Below are 23,220 nucleotides of genomic sequence, written 5' to 3' on the forward strand. Positions count from 1 at the left end.
TCATCTGGTCACCCTACCAGTTTCTGACTTGTGTGCATGTTAACCTGCAGCCGTAACAGAACAAGGCAGAGTAGGGTGTGCAAGCACAAGACACCTCTGGACTCTCTAGACCAGCGGTCGGCAAACTTTCAGAAGTGCTGTGCCGAGTGTTCATTTATTCACTCTAATTTAAGGTTTTGGGTGCCAGGAACACATTTTAACATTTTTAGAAGGTCTCTTTCTATAAGTCTATAATATATAACTAAACTAGTGTTGTATGTAAAGTAAATAAGGTTTTTAAAATGTTTAAGAAGCTTCATTTAAAATTAAATTAAAATGCAGAGCCCCCTGGACTGGTGGCCAGGACCCGGGCAGTGTGAGTGCCACTGAAAATCAGCTCTTTTTTGTTGACAGAAATCTTGTCAATATGCTTAGAATCAAAGGAAACAGAGATTGCTTCCTTTACTGAAATGAGATTATTGCAAATGTATTAGTGTGCTTTCTCTTTGCCAGGTGGGCTGCAAAGCTTTTCTAATTTTTAAAAAAACTTTAAAAAATCCAGATCAGTATAAAATGTGTGTTTCCTGCTGTGTTTTTCCTTTCCTTTCAGACTCCATAGATTGCCTACCCCTGCTCTAGACGGAGATACACTGACAAAGTAAATAAGAAGTCAATATGATTGAACCTGCTCTATGGATCAGGGTGGATGTAGTCCACTCCTAATAATAGATGAGGAGGTGTCAATTCCAGGAGAGGAAAAGCTGCTTCTGTAATGAGCCAGCCACTCCCAGTCCCTATTCAAGCCCAGATTAATGGTGTTAAATTTGCAAATGAATTTTAGTTCTGCTGTTTCTCTTTGAAGTCTGTTTCTGAAGTTTTTTTGCGAAGTAACTCCCTGCTCTCCATGTGTCAGTATATAATGCCTGCATCTGTAACTTTCACTCTATGCAACTGAAGAAGTGAGGTTTTTACCCATGAAAGCTTATGCCCAAATAAATCTGTTAGTCTTTAAGGTGTCACCAGACTCCTTGTTGTTTTTTGTAGATACAGACTAACACAGCTACCCCCTGATACTTGACACCAATTATAGCAGTGTTTATACCAGTATAGCTTATTCTGATTCAGGAACGGAAATAAGCTATAGCAGTATAAGGCACCTTTATACTGGTAGAAATGAATCTAGGCCAGGTCTACAGTATAAACTCGAGCTAGCATAGCTATGTCTGTCAGAGCTACCAACCAAAGGGGGTGGGGGCTGGAATAAGCTCTACCACCAATGGTGCTGGTATAAACTGTCCACACCACTAGGGAGTGCTTTAACAGTACATGATACCAGTACAGCTATACCAGCAAAGCACTCCTTGTGTAGGCCTGGACCTACGCTAGGGCTTTACTGATATGTCGGGGGGGGGGGGGGAGGGGGAATTAGTTCACCCCCTAACAAACAGTTATATCATTAAAACTTTTAGGCATAGATCAGCCCTTAGACTAGCCCTCCCATCTAAACTGCCTTGCTAACCCTTTCCTGATGAAGGAGTGGGGGCAAGGAAAACTTCCAATTCCTCTGTTAGGGGCCCTACTTTCCTCCGTAGAAGCAGCATTGTATCCAGATCCAGATCTCAGGGGATCCACCAAATTCCAGGACAGCTGTCCCAAAGGAGCTGTGCGGCCAGGGCCAAGGTATCTTCTACTAACAGCCACCCCTTTACTCCACCAATGGAAGGGTGCCAGAAAAGCTAATACAGCCTATGGTTCCTGCATGGTACTGGGGGAAGGGGTGATGTGTGTCAGTGCTCACACAGGAGAGGTGAGAGGTATATGTAGAGGAGCCCCTTCATGCCCACATCGAGGAAGTGGGATGATCCCTGCTGTCAAGGGACTGGACTGAGATCCACCAAAGTATGACCTATAGAAATCTAAACAGTTATCAAGGATGCATTCGTGTTACAACTGACCTGGACTGGATTTGAACTGATGTTAGAAGGCGCCATGTTCTCCTACCAATCCTCCCTATGGCAACTAATTTCACAACCTGCACCACCATCAAATTAGCGGGCAACAGAACGAAGGTGGAATGTCATGGCTATGCTTTTAATTCTTTCTAGCAAGACTTTGGTGTTAGGAGCAACTGGCTCAGTTGATAGTCTTACTCTGATGGCATAAATAGCCCACAGTATCAGTGTGCCCAATTGGTAGTGGACAGCTCACTAGTTAAAATCAGATGATCTATAAATGGATTTGATGCAGTGCCCATAGACAGGCTGCTTAGGGATTGCTTAAAAATATAAAGCAGCTTGAGATAATTCAGAAGAAAGAGGGGACTGAGCTAGGTATTACTGTTGATTAAATGGGAGACAGGAGAGCTACATTTCTCCAATGGGAGGAGAAACAAACAGATATGCTTCCTTGTACTCAGGGCCGGTGCTACCATTAAGACAAACTAGGCAGTTGCCTAGGGCGCCAAGATTTGGGGGCGCCAAAAAGCGGTGCCCCCAATTTTTTTTTTTACAGCGTTCCTGGGCTGGGCTGGGCTGCCGGCGGCGCGCTGACACGTGCAGCTCAGACTCCCTCTCCCAGCGCAGCGGCCGCTCCACTTCTCCCGCCTCCCAGGCTTGCGGCGCCAATCAGCTGTTTAGCGCCGCAAGCCTGGGAGGGGAGAATTAGAGCGGGGGCGGCGTGCTCGGGGAGGAGGCGGAGCAGAGGTGAGCTGGGATCGGGAGCTGCTGCACGGCTCCCCGGGGGGGGAAGCTGCCGTGGGGGGGCGCCTCAGGGCGGGGGGGGAGCTGCCGCGGGGGGGGGGGGGCGCCTCAGGGTGGAGAGGGGCGGGGAGCTGCCGCAGGGCTAGGGGGGCGGGCGGGCACAAGGTGGAAGTTTCACCTAGGGCGCGAAACTTCCTTGCACCGGCCCTGCTTGTACTCTGCTCCGAAACCTTCTGCAGCCCACGTGGCGAATTCGGCAATTGATCTCCCGAACGCCTAGAGCAAATGGGGAGCTTCTTTTTGGAAAACTCACTTGATATAACTCTCCTATCACTTCTCCTGGGATCATCGCATTTTCAAATGGCAACATTTATATTCCTGGCTATTCACCAGGAAGCATTTGTAGGCGGTGTTCAACTGCCCGTGCTAGAGAGCATCTAGAAGTCATTGATGTGCTGGGTTTAAGCTTTGAGATCCATTAATGAATCTCAAAGACACTTCAGTTCTTGCATACTGGAGAAAATGCTTCAATTACCAGGACACAGGAAAGAATTAATGTATATGCATGAGAGAGAGAAAGTGATAAGTTTCCTTAGTGGCCATGATACAACTTACTTTTGGCCAAAGTTAGGTAATTCATTACTCTAGACACTGTGTAGGTAGAGCTGTATAATGATTAATAACCAAGTACTGAATACATTAAAAACAGAACACACACTAATTTCAGTACCTTCATTTGAAGTATAGCCTCAGACACATCTCTGAGGCTGGTGGGCAGCCAGCTGGCACCATAAAGAGACTCAGCTAAAGCAAAGCCGAGGAGCTCTCCTATAGATGATATACTCCACTGCAGAGCAGGGGAAAAGGCCAAACTTTCAGGTACAGCCATCTACTCCAGCAGGGGTCCACTGGCAACAGCTTCGCCTTCTGGTGCCTGTCAGCATATCCAGTTCTATACTGTAGTCCGCTAAAATGATTTCCTGTCTTCACTGATATGAAGCCAGTGATCCCAACGGTCTTTGGGATCAGTGGTGGATTACTCCACGGGCCCATGGGGCCTGTGACCAGGGGCCTTGGCCAATTTGGAGCCCCTGGAAAAATCTCCCCCTGCCAGGGCCCCAGGGCGGGAGGAGCTCTTGCTCCTTGACGCAGCCATGAAGCCACGGCGGGGGCACAGAGCTTCTCCAGTCTTGAGGCCGCAGTGGGCGGGAGGGCAGAAAGGAACGAGGGGGGCGGGGCTGTAGGGAAAGGGGTGGAATGGGGCGGGGCTGTGGGCGGGGCCACAGGCAGAAGAGGGAGAATGGGGCAGGCTCGCAGGCAGAAGGGGTGGGACCATGGTTCTGGTGCCAGAGTCCCCCACTTGCTCTGGCCCTGGGCTCCAGGAGACCTTAATCCACTGTTGATTGGGATAGTCACAAATCCACTCCCCTGCTGCCCACCCTCCCCAGTGATACAACAATGTATTCTGCCCACTTCCGTTAGGCCCCTTAAGACAAGGCCATGACTTCATATCTTCTTTAATTTCCTTGCACTGAGGTATCTGAGTAAAAGTCCTGGTCATTTTGGTGTTATAGGTGCATTAAAAGACTTTTTTTTAAAACACCACAATCAAATAAAAGCTGTTGAATATTGGAGATCAGTAACATACTACAGCACAACCTGCAGCTGAGGGGTCAACACCAATTGGTTACCTGGTAGAGGTGGAACTTTAACTACAGCTCAAACAGTTTTTTACTAGAAACATTGGGGATATACTTTAAAGTGGTCTCTTAAAGGAAGAGGCTCCCTATTCAGGGTAGTCTTTACATGGTGGCTTCTCTTTATATGGATAGACTTAAAAATCACAAATAGTTACATTTTAAAACATAATAGGCCTGATTCTGCCCTGGCATGCAAGGGTGCTATTCCCATTGAAGTCATGATCCCTTTCTACTATGCTTTCTGCCTTTCCTCTCTGCCTTCCTCTATCTCTACCTCCCCTTCAGTTTTGCTCTCCATTTATCCAGTCCCCTGTCACATTCTTGCAATCCCTCTCCACCTTTCCTCACCTCCATTTCAACCCCAGCAAGCACCCCTTCAAAACCAAATCTCCTGAAACCACATTTTTATCATATAAAGAAAATGAATATTATATCTAATGAGATGTGTCTTTTGTCTGCCCTCTCTCTTGCTTTTTGTAGTGTAAGGTCTTCAGGGCAGGCAGTGTGTCTTCCTGTGTGTTTGGGAAGCACCTGGCACATTTGGGAGCTACTGAAATTTAATAATCAGCAGCAGCAGCAGCAGCAGCAAGGAGAATTGCAGATGTGTTAGCGAGGGTAGCACCAAGCCCAATTTTTGAATGCATTTAGGACCCAGTCCTACTCCCAGAGACCCACTGATTAATGGGAGTGAGATTGGGTCCTTAATCACATGCCAAGACCTGGGGTCCTGAGTTGAGGATTCAGTGTTTTCTCTGCAAGAGTTGACACTTCAAGCACATAAACAGATCTCTTCATACTAGGTTAGCTACTAAAACCACACAGCTTAGAGACGGACAAGACCTATTAGGTCATCTAGTCCTTCCCGAAGGGCCAGTGCAGGACTGATCCTCACTGTATGCAATTAGCAATAATACTTATTTATGTAACTCTTTATAGCCACAAATCACCTTGCAAACACTGGACTCAATTCTGCCTCAGTGGCAGAGTATGCTCAGAGGGCAGCTGTGGCAGAGCAAGGTGCCTGCAATTCCTCAGCCACAAGGGCACCAACAGGAAACCTCTGCACTTCCCCAAGTAGGTAGTGCTGTCCAAAGAGAGGCACACAGCACTCAGAGATGGACCGATTCAGCACAAGTCTTAGGCAGTCTGTACCAGGAGGAGTCTTATAAACTCTGATGCAAGGTTGAACTGCCCTGGCCTTGGAGACCCTTTGGGTGCAGTCACCTCTACTGGCACAGGAGGGTACAATTCACACCTTTCTGTGCCAGAGGGGGTGAATCAAGCCCATTAACTCATTAATCCGCACAGCATCTGTCTTGCAGGTAGGTACTGTATTGTTATCCTCAGATGGGAAGAATTCATCCGTGCTGAAACTCCACCCGCTTCATGGAGTTACATCAGAGTTGAATTTAGCCCAAGAGAATTTAAGCTACCGATCTAACAAGAGTTAGAAGGAAGCCCAGGGTTAGAATTTAAGAGGTCCTGGCTCCTACTCGCACACTCCAACCACTGGACATGCGGAGATATTCTTAGAGCTTTGCCCAGCCTAGTTTCAGATTCATAATTGACAGGTCACTGCCACCTCCCTTGAGAGACTATTCCAAAGTCTAATCATTGTCAGTGGCAAGACATTTCTCTTGCTGTTCAGCCTAAATTTTCCCCTTATGGAATTTCATTCCAGTTGTCCTAACTGCAATTCCCTATACTGCCCTAAAAACTCCCTCTCCACTGTTGACATTTACACCTTTCAATCTCTTGTTGACCGTCATGTTCTCCTTTGTTGTTATTCACTCAAGCTATACAGTGCATATTGACTATCTCAGTCTTTCCACCTGGGTCAATTCTTACAATCCTTTCATCCTCATTATTGCTCTTCTCTGAACTCCTTCCAATTTCTCAGTAGCCTTCTGGTATTCAGGTGCCCAAGATTATAAGCAATACGCCAAGTGATTTTAACTAGATATAGAAAGGGATTATCACCTCTGCGGGTCTGAAAGGGAAGGAAAAACACAGCAAGAAACACACATTTTATACTGATTTGGATTTTTAATTTTTTTTTTTAAATTAGAAAAGCTTTGCAGCCCACCTGGCAAAGAGAAAGCACACTAATACATGTGCAATAATCTCATTTTAGTAAAGGAAGCAATCTCTGTTTCCTTTGATTCTAAGCATATTGACAAGATTTCTGTCAACAAAAAAGAAGAAACCTCTAGGAAAAAAAACAAACCTCAACAATGTGGGTTCTGTATTCACCTTGCGTGGTGTGGTTTATTTTTGTGAGGTATTTGTTGTATCCTTCTGTACATTATACAGTCAAGCTCAATTTGCCTAAGAAAACAGTGAGATCAGAAGCAGTTTCCCCCCCCCCCCCAAAGGGTTAAGTCTGTGGAGGTTCCTTTTTTTAACCCACTAATTCCAGTCTTTTATATTTGTTATCTCAAGCCATTTGGCTTTATACTGATTTGGGATCTGTAGGATCTGATTTGCATCCTTTTTAAAAATTGTCATTTGCATTTTTCTCTTCACTTCAAAGCTAGAGCATCAGCTGTAGTGAGGTGAACCTGAGACTGGAGCCAGATCCAGTGGCCACCCAATTACAATAAGCTCTGAAAACACCCTGCAGTTTGAAGTGTCGGCAGCAATCAGCCTTTTGTTTTCTATCCACAAACAGCCAATGCCAGCTTCAGAGACAAAACCATCTAGTCTGCTAAGACTATTTGATCCTCGAGGACAATAGGGGAATTCTGATCCCAGCTCCTACTCACACTTCCACTGCATATTAAGTATCTTAGCTATTTTGGAAGGAGGAAAACATCAGGGATTTCTGAGGAAAGAAATGCTGGCTATGAAGATATAAAGCCAGGATTTTTAACAATATCAAGGAATTTCAAGTGCTCTTTCCAGTGACTGACTCCTTTTGGGGCTGTAAACCTCTCCAAATTGTATTTAGAATATGCAATTTAACAAGGAATCTATCTAGTGCTAGCAAGCAAGAGAGCAGAGAGCATCTCAAGAGGAAGAATCAGGCATACAGATAAACCACAAGCTTACTAACCTAAGGGCATATATTCAGCGGATGGAAACCCCCAGGGTATCTGAGCCAGAACGTCTTCTTGGGTGGGGATTTGCAAGGGAGGAGCTGTGCTTGCTGGAAGGAGCACTGCCAGTGAAGCCAGGGGAAATGCCAATTCAGCAAATCCTCCATGCAACCTCTTTTTGGGACACTCCTTTGAAGTGCTGGCCAAAGAGTAAAGCTGATCCCCCAGAGTGGAAATGCCTGAGGGAGGGTGGTGGCTGCACCACCTGCCCTCTTGTGGAGTGAATACCCTCGGGGGCACAGGGAAGTATAATTTACATTTCCCCGAGCCAACATATGAAACCAAATCCATGCCGTTCAGCAGTCACTCCCTGTTGTGAGATGTGCAAAGGGCAAAACACCTGGGGCAAGCTCACCACTGCTTCTTTGAGTTAGCAAGAGGATGCTCCTTCTTGGTTCCCTCAGTAGACCTGCAGCCTATGAACCATGAAGATTTTAATTCATGTCTCAGGAGCAGTATTGTGCAGACTATATGTACACACACATAAAGGAAGACCAACTAGAGGATTGGGGTGTCCGCTAATTGGTTAAATCTGCTTAGGTATTTGTCAACCAGTTGGCAGACACTATATGTACTAACTAAAGAAACATTACTACTGCCCATAAAGTTTTGTAATCTGAACTAAAATGCTTGCAGCAGAGATACACCATATAATAGCTAGTGTGGGTTACATATAAAAAAGTTCCCTAAATGATCCCTACTATAAAACAGACTATCTAGCTCTTCAACAGATGCATGTCATAGTGGTTAACCAAAGAGGATTAACTATTTGCACATGTGCATATCATTAGCAATTTAAATAACCCTCAGGTTGAAGTCTGAAGCTGGACAGCTGCTCTCAAGGAAACAATCTGTTAAGTTGCTGACTGACATATTTTAATAGACGAAACGTACGAGATTTTTTGGGGGACTTTTTTGGGCCCTCCATCATATATATTTTATTTGCCCCGTGGGAAAAGTAATCGTCGATCAAGGCTGTGATGCTGTGTCACAATGGTGGAGCGTTTGCATCGTCACATGGGAAAGTTGTATCACTAATATGCGGCTAGCCTTCTATAGGTCCTTGCCTCAGAGTGTCTAACAGTGCTTTCCAAACATGATTTCTCACAATGCCCTCATGAGATGTGGAATGGGCAAATGCACAGAAAGGTTTAAACTTTTCAAAACTGTCTATTCATTTTGGAAGCCTAGTTTGAGCCAAGTAGGGGATGAGCATGCTCTGGAGCTCTAGACGACCAGCACTTCTGAAAATCAGGTCCTGACCACCCCAAGCTAGATATTAAAAAATGAGACACCCAGAATTAGTGGACACTTTTGGAGACTTGGGCCTAAGTGACTTGCCTACAGTTAAAGTCAGGAGTAGAGTACAGGAGTCCCAATTTGACCGTCCATCTATTTCTAGTTTGAACTGGGAGTCATGATCCCTGGCTTCTATTCCTGCTTCTGCCATTAACTTGAGGCATGATCTTGGGCAATGGCAACATTGCATCCTCATGACAATGTCATAGGCACTGACATGATGTTACGTTGTCATCAGGCCTCAAATAAAATTGGAATGCCAAGCAGGACATAAAACAGATCAGTGATAACTGGGACGGTCCCACAAATTTTTGAACATGCAACAACCATAAGACCTGTGTGAATGCCAGCCAGACATGCAGACTTGAAAATATTATTTCAGCTCTTCTTCTCTTGACAGGATAAAATTTAAATATACTGCACTGGACAGCACAACACAACAGTTCAAAGGAAGCCCCCAATACCTCATTCAGCATTGAGAAAGACCTTTTGCAGTAATCTTTAATACTTAAACAGCATGACAAGGATTCACATTAATAACAGACTGACATCTTGGAATCTGACCGCCGTAATGCAGGAGAGGACTTTTCTGCACTTCATTGTGCACTTACAAATTTTAAAAGCTGCCAAATCCTTTGCCAGAATCCTGAATATTAATAATGTTTATGACTGGGACATAACATTTAAGATCAGATCAAGTGTCCTCTTCATATGTTTAAGATCAGAATTGTAATTTCAAACAGTGACAATGGTGATTAAAAAAAAGTCTAACCTGAGAGATATTCTTTCTGAGTCTCTTTGCTCATTTTAATACTTTAACTGACTCGGACACTTTAATGAGTATTTTTTAGACCTCATTAATATTACATTTGTAGCAACATGTAAGTAAACAAGAAGATGCTTGATGGGGTACCTTGAAGTCGTAAGTGGCATCAGGATTTTCATCACAGGCAATGACTTCAGGAGCCATCCAATAAGGAGTTCCAATGAAGGTGTTTCTTCTACCCACTGTTCTGTCGAGCTGAGCGCTGACACCGAAATCCACTGTGTATAAAAAAAGATACCATATGATCATAAGTAAGGCAGAGACAAAACTGAATGATATTTTTCAGTTGGAACATATGAAGATGGAAAATAATAAAGTCATGTTAAATTCATACAGACTGACTTTTCTTGGTCTTCAGAAAAAAAGATGTATTGGGCCAAAGCCGCTCCCCCCCCATTGAACTCCCCTGAGTTCAATGGAGTCCTAGCAGGGATGGATTTGGCCATCTGATCTCTTTGTATTGTTGGGAACAATGCACAGGCTCCTCATTACTAGAGTTTAGTAAGAAGAGATCATGACCCCACGTACTAATGGAGAAGAGGGTTAGGAACAGAAACAAACCAGAGCCTTTGTTCTGTCCTATTCCATGTGTGTCAAGGAAAGCCACATATTTTTAAAAGCTCGATTTTCTGGAAATACTCATCCTGGAAATGGCATAAATACAACAGGCATAGGGAACTGAAGGCTAAGGACAAAGGATCATAGGGAAATGTAAAATGTGGAGCTGCAAAATGAAGCAACAAGTGATATCTTTCTAATCAATGGTAAAATATTCTGGGCTAGATTCTCTGGTTCTCAAAGTTCACTTTGTACCATGTAACTTAAAATGACTGGAGAATTTCCCCTTGGAGGGGTAACCTCCCCTAGTGTAAAGCTGGATGAGCCAGACTGTGTCCTGAACTGGAACCACCCTTCCTTGTATAAAGGGAGGGAAGGGACATGACTGAATGAGACTCTCCACCCAATTCTTTCACTTGTGTAAGATCCCTGAGGTACTCTAAGTTCAAGCAGCCCTTGTGCAGCTTTAATATGCTGGTGCTGGACAACTGAGCCTCAAGCTCTCTGTGAACTAATTGTATACTGTCTCCTATATTTTCCTCTTCACTGTTGTGGGGCATGGGAGGATGGTGAGCAGTGATGCTACATGTGACACTGGAAATGGAATGCAGAATAATTCCTCTGACTGAGGTTCTCTCAAGTATATTGATCACGACACCAACAAGACCACCACAGTGCAATGATTAGAGTGTAAGACTGTGATTTTGATTGTTCAGTGCACAAACATGCAATTGAGATGGAATCTTCTATTTAAATCTCAAGGGCATCTAATAGTGTCAGGGTAGAAATATACATTAACAAATTTTCAACATGCAGAGATGGGGTCAATATGCAAAGATGATCATGAATGTGTAAATCCACATACAGGTAAAAATGTGATGGTGGAACTGAGCAAATGTCAGTGCATGTAAATTTTTTTACATTTGGATGTCAGCTATCATCTGATGATAATTTAGTGCATGGTATTTAGTCAAATCCAAGTCCATTTTAATGAGTCCAGCACAAAACAATAATCCCAGAAGATACCTATTCTGTCCCCATTCCCAAAGAAGGCAAGTCAGTTACTCACTCTCTACCAGTTTCATTTCATCTTCCCAGCCAACCTCATACCACACTTTCCTTACATTTGCCACAAGTTCTATACCATTCTTACCTAGTTTAACTTCTGCATTTTCTGTCAGCAATACATTCTGCCCCTTGATGTCTCGATGAATTACTTTATGCTGGTGTAGATGACTCAAACCCTAGAAAATTCAGTGGATAAGCAAGGTCAGTAGAAACCAAATTCAAAGAGTATTATTTTATACCATTTCCCCCTTGCCACCAGCACACTAATTATTCACCGTAAATGGGAGATTTGTGTTGGAATTAAATCACCTCAAAACACTTTGTCACGTGTACAAAATGTCCTACATTCCACATTGGGATGGCATGAGTAGAAACACCCACTTAACTGTATTCATGGAAGTCAGTGCTTTATATGGTGAGTGAACAGAACTGTAAATTCGATAAGGATTTAGGACTGAGCATCCAGTTACTTCACGAACCAATATTAACCTGAATACCTCAGTATCTATAGTAATGTTTTTTCATGTGCTTTTTTTGCCCTAGGGAGCCATTTGAGTAGCTGAAACAGAAAATTTGGTCTTCTCTCTGTATTTATATCAACCAGGAACTGAAATACCAGATCTCATGTTATATTGGCCCAATAAATAGTATTCACATGCATTAAAAGCCTCTATTAAAAATACAAATACTAGAAGTTGCACATCTCTCTAATAGAAACATCGCTCAAATTAAAAGTCTCTTTTGAAGGCTAGAGGTAAACTAGCTTTCCATTGTGCCTTTTTATTAGTTCATTAATTTCTTTGTGCAACATGCATTTTTATTTCATGTGTTTTACTATTTCAGGGTGTAAAAGTAATAGCCACCTATATTGCTAGTCTGGTACAATATGGATTACTTTAAAAACTAATTTTGTAGTGGTTTTCATTTTATATTAAATATTCATTTTTTAAAAAGAAAATAATTTCCGCTATCACTGCTGGCAGTTATTAGTCATTTTATGCTTGTTACTTTGGGACTACTACAGAGAACAATTTCTACAGAGATCTAGAAGCCATCTTGCATTCCAATTCTTAACTGAATTATTCCAGTTTTAGTCTCTAACTGTTTGATCCTAGGAAATGGCAAAGCTTCCATTCAGCTATGTACGCTCAAGCCCTAGGTGTTATAAAATCACATCAAACCTTCAATCTTAAATAATATTTATGAGTTCCCATTGATTATAGTGACAAGCTAAGCACCATTAATGACTCGCAATGTTATATAGCATTTTCAGTATATGATCATATACTTCTACATGCCACCCCTTTACTATCAGTGATCAGAATGAACTAATTTGAAATGCATCTAAATGTCCTATGAATAATTTACTTCTATAGGCCTGGAATTATTTTAATGGCTAATTAACTAAAGAACTACAAGGACTACTATTAGCTGTATTCCCTAACAGAAAATGACTGCCACCTTGGGCAGGCTAGAAAATTTGTCTAACAAGACACTATGTTGATTTTTCACTAGCCACATAAATGCATACTTGTATCTTTAAAAATATACCTGGAAGACTTTAAATACAAATATATTGTATATGGACCGAAGTTTCCTTTGCTGTACAGTGTATAAATATGTAACAAGCCAATTTTCCTTTGTATTTTGTGTCTTGAATTGTGTTACAAAGCACAAAAGAGTAACAAAATGTTAAACACTTGAGAATGGCATCTTTCAATATTACCAATCTCTCAAACTCCTCTGTGGTTTGTAGAACTAGATCCGGGTTTTGGACCTTCTGCCCATCCCCACCCCGTATTTTAAACCTACGGGTTTATTTAAAGATGGGATGAAAAGCACTATCGCCACCACATTTTTTTTTAATAATTAAAGGGAAATCTGTTTTCTGAATGAAGGATAGGAGGATCCTGAAAGAAGAATGGGGATACTATAAGCTATTACTTAGATTGTAAGCTCTTTGGGGCAGTGACTATCTTTTTGTTCTGTATTTGTACAGCATCTAGCACAATGGCACTACCACAGTATAAAGAAAGAAAGAAAAAGCTGGCACAGTAACATTCTTTTCAGAAGTGCTTCTGGTTGGGAGAGGGGAGAGACAAAGAACTAGAAGTGTCCCAACAGTTCCTTCTTGCCTTCTTAAGCGTATGTACAACAAGGATAGAGAAAAATCCCTTTTCTGGATCAGGTTCTCTCCCCCCACCCCCTAACCCCATCCCTCTGAGTCACAGGTCATGCAATGACTCTCCTCTCCTCTCTAGAAAGAGCAGACCACTGTCACAGGCTGGCTGGCTTTTCAAGGCAAGCTGAGCTCAGCCTGGCCCATGGCCTAGGAGTTACCTCTCAGCCTCACCCCTGATCTGTTTGTAGGGGCAATTAGTGATCCCAGCTGGGTGTAATGGAGACTGACGCCACCTGCAGAGGACTACTTAAACAGCGCTGAGCTCAGTTGAGGGGAGAAGACTCAGGAGAGAGAAGGCAGGAAGTGCCCTCTTTCTTTCTGGGAAGAGCCTAGGGTAGGCCTTAGGGATTGAAGAGGAGGCAAGACTCTCCTATGGAGGTAATCCCACAGGGAGCAGCGAAGGCTCCTGGAAGCTGGGGGGGGCGGGACTGAGTTAGGGCCTACAATGGGTGGAAGAAACCCACAGAGAACAGAGTAGGATCCTGTGGGAGAGAGCCTTGAGACAGGGTTTGTAAGTGGAAGTAGAAGACTTCAGTACCCCAAGGGGACAGAAGAATTATTCAGATATTTGGATTTTCAATTGGACCTTTCAGTTACCCCAGAAAGGGTTTGACCTTTATGTAACTTGGTTGGAGGGCCAAGCCAAGGAAGACCCAGTGAGAAGCAGACGACTCACAGGAGGTGCTGGAGCCAACGATACAGGCGACATTACGCACGGATGCAAGGGACATTCCAAAGGTGTGCCCCACTGCAACTACGCATTGCATAGCCAAATGTTGAGGCTTGACACCTGATGGTGACTCTGGATCACGACCCAGTGGTTAGGTTCTGACTCTGGTAGGGCTATTTTGCAAAATAGGCTTACCAGTTCATAAATTTAAACTAAGCCTGTGTAACTGTGGTTTCCTGAGACTGAAGGAAGTTTCACTACAACAGCTGATTAGCTACAATGCTTGTTATTTTGCTCATCAAATTGCGGGGGATGGTGCGGATGGTGGCATGTATTGTAAATAAACAAATGCTTAGTCATCACTGGACAGCAACTGGAACTTGGTGAGCATTTTATATCCTTCCATGTGCATGTTTGAGCACTTGCTTCCTTCCTCAGCCAGTTTTTTGGCACTCATTCAAATGGTGGCTGTTTCTTGAAATCTATTCTGTACGGGGTTCCCACACCGTGTATATGATGGACTTAAACACAAAACTTATTTCTTACATTCATAGATGTTAAGGTCATACTATTATGATCATGTAGACTGGATACCTGAATGACATGGGCATCATATGGAAGTGCATCATTTACAGAAGGTACCAACGCACTGCTACGGAACACTGGCACTCCCCAGTGTAAGCCATTCCAATCAAACCCTTATCTCATGGGTATAAAAGTTCCAACATCCTCACTCAAGCCAGTGACACCAGGCAAATTGAAAAATAAAAATGTGCCATTTGAGTCGGCAGTTAATAAAATGTCTTTTTAAAACACAGATTCCTTCTGCAGACTGTATTAGGCCTTCCCTTTCTGTTAATTGAAAATGGGATTCTAGCTTAAATACATTTTTGTACTTATTTATTATTAAAGGGAATTACATTTTTGTTGAAGGAAAAATAGAGTTAAAAGTCGAGAAACTAACAGAGCTAGGGTGCATTAACTGGGAGTTATTTATTATGCATCAGACAAGCACATGAATCATTCACACCTACAGGCACCTAAGAACCATTAGCTTATGCCAGCATATTAGCCATATAGCCTCAAGTGCCATCTCACAAGCTTTACCTCTTTTCTAAGTGTAAAAAGCCAACCCTCAAACATTGCATTTGGTGAATGACATTTAGAACTACAGTAGCTCACTTTGGACACATACCCGTAAAATCTCCCTGCAGATGTACGCAATCCACTCCTCCTTCAAAGTGTTCCCTTTTGTGTTCTTGATCAGGTCAGTGACAGAGCCAGCACCACAGAACTCCATCACCAGCTGGCAAAGGAAACAAAAGAACAATGATTGTAATTAAACTTGAAAGCAGCCTCTGGGTTGTAATAACCAAATGTAGTACATTGCAGTTGGCAAGGTATTTATGATGCAATTTCACTGCAACAGAAAGTGATCATTGAATAATTTTGAGTTTCTTTTCTTTTAAGTTGCAAGAGTTTATTTGTTTAAAAAGAATTGTTTGCACTGCTTGGGAAGCCTGTTTTCCTTCAAGAGGCATCAGAACAAGAAATTGAAGTAACTTTTATTACTGAAAAAAATGGGGAAAAAATTTAGAAATCTTGAAGTCACCAATCCCATTGCTACAGGGCCTAGTTCCATATCAATGCAAATAGGATATATAGAGGTGCCCCAGAGTCAGTCTCTTGAACATAAATTTTCCATAAATATGTGCAGACACCATTAAATCTGGGAGAAGTTTTCTTCCTATAATTCCATTTCTAATGATCTACTTAAGTTTTCACTCCTTTATGCTGGGGGGCTGTTCTCTGCTTCCTTCCATATCAGAAAACATTTCTTAATGGGTGAAGTTTGTTAATCTGTGGAACAGTCTGCCAAGGGGAGTGGTTCACTAGAGTTGTTTCAAATCAGACTGGACATATTTTTTCCCACTCTTCCCCGTTTAATTTGTTTTAACAGTAAATATAAAAATCCAAACAGAGGGCATAAACCTGAGGATCTTATTGAGGCCCAGACCCAAAACTGATCAGTCATGAAATAAGAGAGACAAGACCAGCACACTGGGTCTGATCCTCCAGTCCATGCACCCACCAAATGCCTACTGTTTTCCAGGGAAATTTTATGCACATAAAGAATGCAGGACTAGACCCAATATATGTGTGTGTGTGTGTATATATATACACACACACACACACACACACACACACACACCATATAACATGAATGATCACAAAAGAAAATTTCCTAGTCTGTAGATTGGTTTGCACTTCTTAAATATATGATTTTAATTTTGCTAAAATAATTTGGCTTATTACTTAGGGCTTAGACAATATTTCATGTTTTCAAAGCAATTGACATCACTTTACTAAAAACTGAAAGCTGAAAAGAGAAAGGGGGGGAAAAAGACAATAAAAGGGTTAGTTGCCCCCCAACTGCTTGGAGGATTCAGTTAAAGGGACAATCCTATTGGCAGAGTCATAAAACAAATACCAAACACTATTATAATCTTCAGTTCAGATAAGATACTTGAATAGAACATCAGGAACAATGCTGTACTAGCGGGAAGAAAGACCATCTTGACCTAGTACGTCCTTTCCATATCTAGTTTTGGTAACTTCTAGAATCATTTGTTTCTCAGTTCTGTTCCAGATGAAGGCTGATAAATTCTTTGCATGTCCCTAAGAAACAAAAGTTACTTTTACATTATAAAAGTGGACTTAAGAAATGAACTTATGATTGGCTAAATCAGTCATGTGACCGCGCAGGTAATTAGCGCATCCACAGAGATTACAACTTTCCCCTGCTAAATGATGAGAACAAGGATCAAAACACCAAACACTGTGACCTGGTCAACAGCTTCACAACCCAGAAAACAAAATAATTGATTACTAATTGCTTCCCATAAAATGGAATAATGTAACTCTGGGCTAGAAAGAAATTCTTCCCTTTCTCTTTCCCCTCTTAATTGATTGATACTGTACATGGGAATTGCAATATCTGCACATGTATCGGGTGAAATAAGCACTTAGGATACTATAGTGATGAGGACTATAGAAAATCTTTAAATAGATAGGTCGGTAGCTAAATATAACGAGTTTGATATACACATACAAGAAATAAAACTTACCGTAAGGGTTTCATTACATTGCATGCTGCTGTCATGGAGGTTGAGGGTGGTTGATGTGTGAGAGAGAGATTCCTTATACCCCCATTCAGACCCCCAACTCCTAACATTAACGTGCCATCATCTCTCACTCGTGTCCCAGAACATCCCTCTCAATCCCCGCCCCCGCACATTCATCCAGCGCCCTCCCGAATAAATCCATTTGCAAGTTCCTACTGTGACTCCAAACCCACAATTTTGCCTCTGGCTAAAGGATGGGTGAGTTGTGGCAAGAAACAGGGTGAATTTTGAGTCCCAGGCAGGAAAAAAACGGTTGGGAATCATTGTCTTCTCCCTCAGGACTGACAGACACACATTGTACCTATATGTGTATATTGCTCATAACTAGAAAGCAATGAAAAATGAAGGTACCATTACACTATATATTGCAATCACAAAATATTAAAAAGAAGGACCAAACATCATTATAAGTATCCACTTTATCCATTAATTTGAATGATCATCTCTGTAGTCCAGCCAGCTCACTCAGTCCTACACTTCTGTCCTTGATTTAAATCTGGCAAAGATTTTGTAGCAATAAGTACATCAAGTAGCCACTTGCTTCATGTAACCCCTGAATAATTGTGAAGTCTCCTAGAAATAAAAAAAAGATGAGAGTCCCAGGAGAGTTTAATGCCCAACTCAGCTTTTCAAAAATACTAAGAGACATACAATCCCGTAACGTGTGTAAGAGAATATCCAGCAACCGCAGATATTATTACAGTACTGGCAATACCAGCAGCACACAGGTCCAGTTGGGCAGGGGTCCAATGGGGCTTAACAATGAACATTTGTTGCTAACTGTGAGGCATTTTGAATAAGCTGTGCCATTAATTCTTTAAGAGAAGGGGAAGTAGCCAGTGAACAACATTGTCAATGTATCTCAGCCTGCAGTAGAAGGATAATGGACCTCTGACTCAAAGAACAGCATTTCTTGTGAAGGCTTTGTATTGAAGGGATAAAAACTAAGCAATTGCTACAAATAGAGATGGACAAAATATGTGAAGTGAAATTGTTCTTCCATAACATTTTGAATTGCCTGTTTGTGTTTTAAATTCACAGAGTACTGCAAAAATATAGCTTTGCTGTGAGAAATTATTCAGTGAAGTTGGCCACGGGCTGTATTGAGCTTTATCTTCACCTTCTCCACTGACTAGCTATAACAGTGTTTTGCACATGTACAGCAATTTACAGATATTATGTATCACAACATTTGTGTCATAATGCCAATACCTTCATTTTATACATACAAGAACAGAGGTTTGGAGCGGTTAAGTGATTTGCTCGGGGTCATCATACAAGTTGGTGGGAAAAAGCTGGTAATTGTGTCCAGGAGTCATGGTCCCTGCCATGTTTTCTAATTGCCTACTACAAAGGGAAGGATAGTCTTGTGGCTAAAGCAATGGGCTGGGACTCAACAGATCTGAGTTCCAACCCCAGCTCTTCAACAGACTTCCTGAATCTCAACTTCCCCATCTATAAAATGGTGATAAACCTGATAGTATGCGACAGGATTGGTTATCAGGATTCATTCCCTCATATTTGCACAGTGCTTGGAGATCTTCAAATGTACTTGCATCACGTGCCTTCTAATCTGTGTAATATTGCCTGTAGATGCAAGACTAATAGAGCAGTTAGCCTAATAACTGCTTGTATCATTACCAAGATTGTTAAATGCTGGAGATATTGAGGGGTGAGGGAAGATACTAAACCCGAAATGCTGACTAAATTTTTATTACTCGTAACTAAAATTATAAGCAGGATGGGATAGAGGTAAGATCACATTCTGAAATTTAATTTCCATGTCTGATCATTAAGGATTTTTAATATAGTCCATTTAGTATTTCTTTTCCCTTTTATGTTAGACTACAGCAGCAATCTTTACAAGCAAGGCATGTAAATGCACAGCAGCTGTAACTCCATTGTGGCCTGCATTCTCTGAACGTATTACTTCATGAATCCTCACAGCTTGTGAATGAATCATTTTTCTCTTGATATAGAAGTGGCCTCCAAAATCATTTTCCAGGCCCCCTCTGGCCCCACCGCCACTGTGCATTACATTCGGCTAGCTTTGAATTGAGGTCCAGAACTCAGAAATGACTAACATTTGTGCATGAAGCCATTATCCAGCAGACTGATCTGGACCCCTCCCTGAGGAACTTCAATACTCCAGACAGGGTCCCTCCAGAACTATTTGTCTGCAGCAACTCACTAACCTTCCTGTGACTGATTTTCCTGTCCTTCACACCATGCTCTTTCTTACCACACCCTTCCCCTCAAGAGCAACTGATTGAGTCCCAACTGTTCAATCAATCCAAGCCATGTTTAACCCTGGATTCTGAAGTGGAATCTCTCTGGTATTCAGTTCACACCAGGAAGCTAGGGTTTAGCGCTCTGAATAGAAACATGACAATGACCTGCCCTTGGGCGTTGGTGGGCTCTGGCCTAAAGTTACCTTCATGGTCACATAGGTCCCAGCTCTTCGCCGAGCACTGCACTACACACCAAAGGTAGGATTTTCCAAAGTGCTCAGTGTTGTACCAACTTTGCTCCCACTGATGACAATGATAAAATTCCATGGCAGCAGAGCTAGGCCAACACAGAGTGCTACTGAAATCCCCCTCCCCAACTTACTAGCCAATACTCAGTCCCAGACTCAAATTCGATCAGCTAGCATTCACAGAGAGGAAAGCATAGCAAAGCTCGTGACGAAATTGCATGATATGCCACATCTATTGTTAACTGAAGACATGTTTAATCCACCACGTGGTCGTCTGCCCTCACAGTGCCCACTGTGGATAAGTTTACTAGGTGAGGGATTTATGGTAGAGGACACATGGCAAGCTTCATGGTCCGCAGAGAAAGTGACAAATTATTATCTTGTCTCAGACCCCATTCAGTGTCAACCCGGGTTTGATTTACCACAAAGGCAATGGAGTCTTCTCAACCGGTTTCATAGCGGACATGGAATTTGTGCTGCAGCAGAATTTCTTTGGCATTTAGATACAGTCCACTATGTCAATGTGGGCAGCCACAACCATGACACACATCGTTGAGGACTGCAAAATGACTCATCTTCCTGGAGGCCTTCGTGCCTTCAACACTGTTGATAAGAAAGTGGTGGCTTGGCTTGCCCAGATTGCATACCCCAAATAAATAAATAAATAAATAGGCCCAGGCTCCCTGGCAATGGTCCCCTCAGACTCTAATGCCTGCAGGCCACCTCAGAGAGTAAATCTCCTAACTGCCCTGCCCGACAAGGGCCAAGCTGCACTGATATTAGCTCCACTTCCCGGTTTCAAAGATAGGCTGCAGAAGGCCTCACAAAACACAATTGGTAGTGATTATCTGTGTGGGGGCTGGAGGCAAGGTATGTTACCACAGCCTGAGTTGTCCAGATGCATGCTGTGGGTAGAGAAAATTGACGGAACTGACCAAAAGGTGAGGAGCAAGGTGGATAAAGCCCTGGGCAGAGCCGTAACTAGGTATTTTTGCGCCCGAGGCAAGAATATAAAATTGCACCCTCCCCCAGGGCTGGCAATTCGGCGGCGGGTCCCTCAGTCCCTCTCGGAGGGAAGGGCCTGCCGCCGAATTGCTGCCGAAGAATGAATGAAGGGGCGGTGGTAGAGCCTGTGATTTTGGGGGGTCAACTCATGATTTTTGACTGCTTGGGCTGGTAATGTTGCTTACAAGATGGTCTTTGGTTCCAGTCCAGTTCCAATCCAGAGAGGGACTCACAGGTTAAGAGAGGAGGGAGGTGCTGGATATCAGCAGTGGCCACTAGGGATCAGCATGTGTCCTGAGAATGCTGGGAGTTCAGGTTTGCAGGGCAGGATCAGGGGTGGCAGGTTTGTAGAAATTTTGGGGTGCCCAGAACCCCGCCCCCTCCCCCGCCCAAGGCTTGGGGAGGGAGTTTGGGTGAGGGAGGAGGTCTGGGGTGCAGGCCCTAGGTTGGGGCAGGGGCAGGGCCGGCGCTTCCATTTAGGCGACCTAGGCGGTCGCCTATGGCGCCATGATTTGGGGGGGTGGAAATTCGGCGGCGGGGGGGTCCTTCCGCGCTCCGGGTCTTCGGGGCACTTCGGCGGCGGGTCCCGGAGCAAGTGAAGGACCCGCCGCTGAAGTGCCCTGAAGACCAGAAGCACGGAAGGACCCTCCTGCTGCAGAATTGCCGACGATGACTGGGAGCGCAGAAGGACCCCCGCCTAGGATGCCAAAAACCCTGGCACCGCTCCTGGGCAGGGGATTGGGGTGCAGGCTCTGGGAGGGAGTTTGGGGATGGGAGAGGTGCAGAGGGAAGGGGTTCAGGGGTGAGGGCTGTGGATTGTAGCTGCAGATGAGGGGTTTGGAGTGTGGGAGGGGCTCAGGGCGAGAGTAGGGGTGAGGGCTCTGTCTGGGGTTGGGAATGGGAGGTTTGGGGGTGAGGGATGGGGCTGCCTCCTTGCCCAGCATGGGGCAGGAGCGGTGACTGCGGGCGGGGGCGGGGCCCCTGTGCTGCTGGAGGGTCCCATTGGAAAATGAAAGGGTCTGAGGGGGAAGGGCAGGCTCACAGTCAGTCTGCCCTGGCAACCGAGGTGGGGGGCACTAGGACCCTGCGGCAGCAGTTGCTGCAGGGGAAAGACAGGGACTTTCTGCTCCGGGGTTGGGGGGGAGAAAGTCGGGGCCAGGAGACACTCGGGGGAGGCACGGGGGGCAGCAGGTGGGGTCGGGGGGGGAGATCACCTGGGTTATAAATATCTCCGTGCCAGCCACTTTTTTTTTCTCTCCACCACTTTCTGCGCCCATCCGGCTTTGTGTGCCCGAGGCAAGTGCCTCACTCGCCTCGCCCTTGTTATGGCACTGGCCCTGTGCTTACTACTTTGCATATGGGGGTATAAAACCTATACTCAGCTCTGTGCTTGGAATCAGAATGGGACTGAGCACAGGGCAGTGTGTTGACCCCAGCCAATATAAACTGTTGAGGGACCATTACGCTTTCATAGCTCTTTTATAAAGGCCCACTTCTTTATTGTTGTACACATCATTACTCTTTATACTACAACCACAGTTATTAACACCTGAAGCCAATAGCAGGGCATTAAAAATTCAATAACCTTCACCTGGTAATTCAGCAGAAAAGCTGCTGCTTGTTTCTGAAAATGAGAAAACAATTGATTTTGTATTAAGCATCGATTAAAATATTCAGTAGAAAGGAATGTTCCCGTTCAGCATGCTGAACTGCATAGATAAAAGTGGATTTTAATTGACTCTACAAGCAGCCCAGCTAGAACAGGCTGCAAATTAAAGAGCGCTACCTACAGTTCTCTGACTCTGCTCCTTTTAAAGCTTAGGCCCCACAACCACAATGACATGTCTGTCTGGTTGCTTTAGCCCGCAGGCTACAGAAATGCATGCCACTGACACACCAGTCTCCTTCCTTTGAAGGCAGTGGCCTACAATATAAACACCCTTGCAGTCTTTCATAAATAAATAATTTGCCTGGCTACATTCTGTTAGCACCTTCGAACAGCACGAGGCCAGACAAGTAATTCATGTCACTTAGGAAGCCTGAAAATTGTTATTGTCAGGGCTAAGCAGGACTTCAAAGAGTGGAAGAGAAATGAGTGGACACAGTCACAGGATTGAGAGTTACAATACATAGCTCCTGCAGAAACAGCTTTGAACAGAACTGGAAATTAAATAGCTTAGGCTTACTTAGCCACAAAGCAGCAGAAAGTCTTGCTTATGACACACTGTCTATCCTCTCAGCCAGACTCCATTAACCAGTCCTGTTCAATGCCAATCTCCTTATAACTGCCTCTTTCCAAGCACTCCTTTTGTATTTTGCTCTCAGGTCATGTGGATTATCGCTGAAAGTGGGCCTTGAAGGAACTGACCAGAATTAAAGGTCAGCTTAAATCTTTTCCTGCTAAGCTCAAACTTCTAAATATTTAATTTGAGTTGGTTAAGGTTTCAGCTGTGCAGAGACATTCTCCGATGA

At 43.7% G+C, this 23,220-nt stretch overlaps 1 protein-coding gene across 1 annotated transcript in view; it reads right to left on the reverse strand.

Annotated features, from left to right (window-relative positions):
* The window catches only part of TNIK (TRAF2 and NCK interacting kinase), a 313,805-nt gene that overhangs the window by 95,694 nt on the left and 194,891 nt on the right, over nt 1–23,220 (reverse strand). The window contains exons 5-7 of the mRNA XM_065410355.1: nt 15,275–15,385; nt 11,313–11,403; nt 9,689–9,819 (exon numbers count right to left, since the gene is read on the reverse strand). Of these exons, the coding sequence (XP_065266427.1) occupies nt 9,689–9,819; nt 11,313–11,403; nt 15,275–15,385 (333 nt within the window). The remainder of the gene's footprint in view (nt 1–9,688; nt 9,820–11,312; nt 11,404–15,274; nt 15,386–23,220) is intronic.

This window comes from Emys orbicularis, chromosome 9 (assembly GCF_028017835.1).
Source record: "Emys orbicularis isolate rEmyOrb1 chromosome 9, rEmyOrb1.hap1, whole genome shotgun sequence".
In the NCBI taxonomy this organism is placed as follows: domain Eukaryota; kingdom Metazoa; phylum Chordata; order Testudines; family Emydidae; genus Emys; species Emys orbicularis.